The 3,951-nt window shown below is 37.8% G+C and overlaps 1 protein-coding gene across 1 annotated transcript; it reads right to left on the reverse strand.

Moving 5' to 3' along the window:
* Positions 1,506-3,684, reverse strand: LOC107630981 (senescence-specific cysteine protease SAG39-like). Its single transcript, XM_016334277.2, has 2 exons — positions 3,020-3,684; positions 1,506-2,922 (listed from the first exon to the last, which is right to left on the reverse strand). Exons 1-2 carry the CDS (start codon positions 3,453-3,455, stop codon positions 2,330-2,332), a joined length of 1,029 nt encoding a protein of 342 aa, XP_016189763.1. The 5' UTR covers positions 3,456-3,684; the 3' UTR covers positions 1,506-2,329.

The raw sequence follows: 3,951 nt of genomic DNA on the forward strand, positions 1-3,951 counted from the left end.
GTGCCCATTTATTCCTTCCATTCAGATTCACATTTTTGGTTTGAGTAATGAGAGATTTTCATGATTTTGATAGTTTATGTGTAATCTAGTATTGGGTAATTGTTGGGTTTCGCCCCAATCATCTGTGGGTACGGTAAGGAATCAATAAATCCTTGTGAATTGATGGATTAGGAAATCCTAGTGTTTGATTTTGGTACATTATATGAAACTAGATTGGATTTATATGTTGAATTGGAGTTGAATCATTGAATTGGAGCACTTGGAATAAAGCTTCGGTGGTTGGAACTTGTTGGTTTAATTTGGATACTTGGAGGCTTGTGAAGAAAAGGTTTTGGTGGTGTTTTGAGCTTGGAGAGAAATCTGCCAACGTATGATTTCGGTTTCTTGTAGTTAATATATAATGTTACATGAAAACTTAAGCTAGTTGCTATAAGATAGGCTTGAATACTCTGAATTGTTGGATTTGGTGGATTAAATATGCATAAATGTGATATTGATAATGATTGGTGAGCATATTGGTAAAATTGGTAGAATTATGTGTGAAATTTGTTTGAATGAATTGATGAATTTAGGTGTTGGAATGCTTGTAAAGTGAATGAAAAGTATAGGATAGTATGTAGAAGTTTTGGTATTGAATTGGGTGAGATTGTTTGGTTTTGGATTGAGAATTTTAGAAAACTAGAGGATTTGTAACTTTTGGTAAAAACTGATTTTGGACTAATTTCAACGGGTCATAACTTGGCTTCTGGACCCCTAAATCTTGCAAAACTTGTCTTGCATAAAAACTAGGTCCGTGAAGTTTATAACGTTTAAAGAATGAATTGAAAATGATTTTTAACAAAAAGTTAAATGGATCTTTCAATCACAATTCATCAATATCATCATCACCCTTATTCATATCTCATACAATCACAATTCATCATTATCATCATCATCCTTATTCATATCTCATACAACTTTACCCACGTCTCATTAACTCAATTATTCACTTCATAAATCTCCCTCAATGTCAACCTAAATCCCTCAATAGGTTCACTCTCTTTCCTAAGCCTAACACTAACTATCGGATCTTAAACAGGGTTTATAGATGTTTGGAAAACTAGAGGAATGGTTAAAAACTCAAAAAAATACAACTTTGTCAAAATAGGATAGTCATGCGTACGCATGCCGCCCGTGTAAGCATGGTTTTCAAAAAATGAGGATGTCGCATACGCGAACCACCTCTGCGTACGCAAGTATGTTGGCAAAGAAGGGTCCCGTAAGCATGATACATGCCGCGTACGCATAGTTGTAAAAGTGATAATGTCGCGTACGCAACCCTCTTCTGCCTACGTGAGTGTATGGGCAGAGCCCAATACTCGTGTCACATGGAGCCTTTTGTGTATGCATGCATATCAGAACTCCAAAAAAATCACCACTTTTTTGTTAAAAATCAGTTTTTCATACCAAATTTCATCCGTTTTTCACACCAAATTTCCAATGCACAGAGTGTCGTTGAGTCTGTGGATTCATCGAACCCTTTCATGCATGCTCGGGGTGTATCTTTCATGGTTGATAACTGTTCAACCACAGCAAGGTTGGGTTCAAGGAAATGGGCTCCTAGATTCGATTACATCCTAACCCAGCAGGCCTTGGTGGCAGTAGACAGTGGTGCGCCTACTAACCGGGACCTGATCAGCAACTTCTTGTCAGATCCAGTCCAGGGAGCCATTGAAGTATGTGCTGAACTGAGGCCTACTGTGGATATTTCAGTTCCACCAGATGCGGATTTTGTCCGTCCTGAGTTGCGCCAGTCTGGAAACTAGAACATCAAGCAGTTGATGCTTTTTCTTGAGCTGATTCAATTTCAGAATGCTCAGAATAGGCTGTATGCTAGTAGTGAGTGGATTTTGTTCGAGTGCTAGTATGGAACATCTGTATTAATTCTCTCTAGTTTTAAAGATTTTGCTGATGAGGAATGTTGCGTATTAGGTAATAGCTGATCAGTTATGTTTACAAGTATGTGGAGTGTTATTCGTTGGTATCATGTTATCAGTCCAATAAAATTTCTTAGAGCTTTATTCCATATAGATAACTGAATTGACTTATGGTGATCTTTAGTGTAGATAATGTGTTAAATTTTTTAATATAAATATAAAATGGAGATCTTTTATAGGGAAACCAAATGATTTTCTCCATATTTTCATAATCGACAGGTAGAGGTTGAGAACATATGTTACAACTGGTCAAAGAAACCACAATATATGCAACATGTATGTATGTATATATATATGTACGTAGAAGTAAAAAGTTTAGGTATGTATAGGAAAAGAAGAATCAAGTTTGGTTTCTAAGCAGTGGGGTAAGAAGCTTGCATTGCTATGCCGCAAAGTCCTTCTGTGGCATCTACATCCCTTTGCATTCTGATATATCCTTCTTCGCCCCATTCAGTTCCCCATGAGTTCTTAACTAACCAATATTTTGTTCCATCGTCACTGACTCCATAACCCACAGCAGTGACACCATGATCTAACTCAGTTCCACAGCTTCCAGTGAAGACACCGCTTTTATAGAACTGGAAATCAGAGCCACTAGCATCAATGGCCACAGAAACAGGTTGATTAGCGACTGCATTTTTCAGTGCTTGCTCGTTGTTGGCGGGGACATCTTCGTAGCCAGTAATGGTAGCTGCATGGTTGGCTGATGCTTTTGTATTGCATTTTCCATCAACACCTTTATAAGGGTACTTGGCCTCAGTCGTTAGTCCACCATTTTGAATAATGAATTTGAATGCATCGTCCATTAGGCCACCCTCGCAACCTTGGTCGATACCTTTGGTGTCGCAATCCACAAGTTCTTGTTCGGATAAAGAAATCAAAGTTCCAGACTTCAGTTTGTTGATTCCCTCGGTTGCTGCAACAGCAGAAAATGCCCAGCAACATCCTACAAGACAAATTAAGTGTGAGTTATAAATTCAAAAGGAGGAAGAAGAGTCTGATGGGTCATTTTGTGAGATTGAATGAAATATTAGAAAACTTACCACATTGTTGTTGGTTCTTGATGGGAGTCACTGCTCCTTTTTGTCTCCAATCCACAGTGTTTGGTACTGCAGTGACATTTGCATACTTAAAAGTGGTCCCTTCAATTGAGGAACTCATGTGGCTCTTGAATCCATTTCTGGATGATGTGAACTCTTCATTTGTGAGGTCAGCAAATTGATTAATGCCTAGCTTGTAAGCTTTGTCGCCGGCGTTGTTAGAAGCTTCAATGTAGTTCACATTTTCCTTGAATATCTTGAATCGCTTCTCCCTTTCTTGGAGGTCTTTGTAGACTTTGCCGTAGCGAGCCATCCATTGCTCGTGCCTCTCATACATGCTCGCATCTTGTAGAGTGCGCGATGTGACTTGAAAAGCCAATAATGCCGAGCAGAAGATCAAAGCTAGAGTAATATGATGGAATTGGATGTTGGCAACCATGGTGATAATAGGAACAAGCAGTTCAAATTGCTTACTGAAATGTTAGAATGATGTTGTGCTACTATTGGAGATTGTATGAGGTATATATATTGGAAGGTTCATGTTGGGTCTAAGAATAAATATATTGTTGTTCCTACGTAGTTGAGAGAATTAGCTGAATAAGATATGACCCATGTTTTGGCCATAGTAGGTCAAGGCACTTGTGCCAAATTACTTGTCAAGGAAGGCCAAACCCAAATGCATATGTTAAAAAGTTGAATGGCAACTGTAGCTTATTTCGGGTAAATCACCATTTTAATTCTTGAAAATTGTAGGATCCTAAAAATTTTAATGTTTAGCATAAATCTTATTGACTCTTACTTTTTCCCTGCCCAAAATGGTTCTCGCTTCAAATTGATTGTCAGAAATCTTTTGGGTTTTGCAAGATATTTATTAACAAATCAAGGACCGCTGTTGTTAAAAATTAATTTTTCTTAAGAGTGAAAAACTGAAAATA

Source organism: Arachis ipaensis, chromosome B03 (assembly GCF_000816755.2).
Source record: "Arachis ipaensis cultivar K30076 chromosome B03, Araip1.1, whole genome shotgun sequence".
Taxonomy (NCBI): domain Eukaryota; kingdom Viridiplantae; phylum Streptophyta; class Magnoliopsida; order Fabales; family Fabaceae; genus Arachis; species Arachis ipaensis.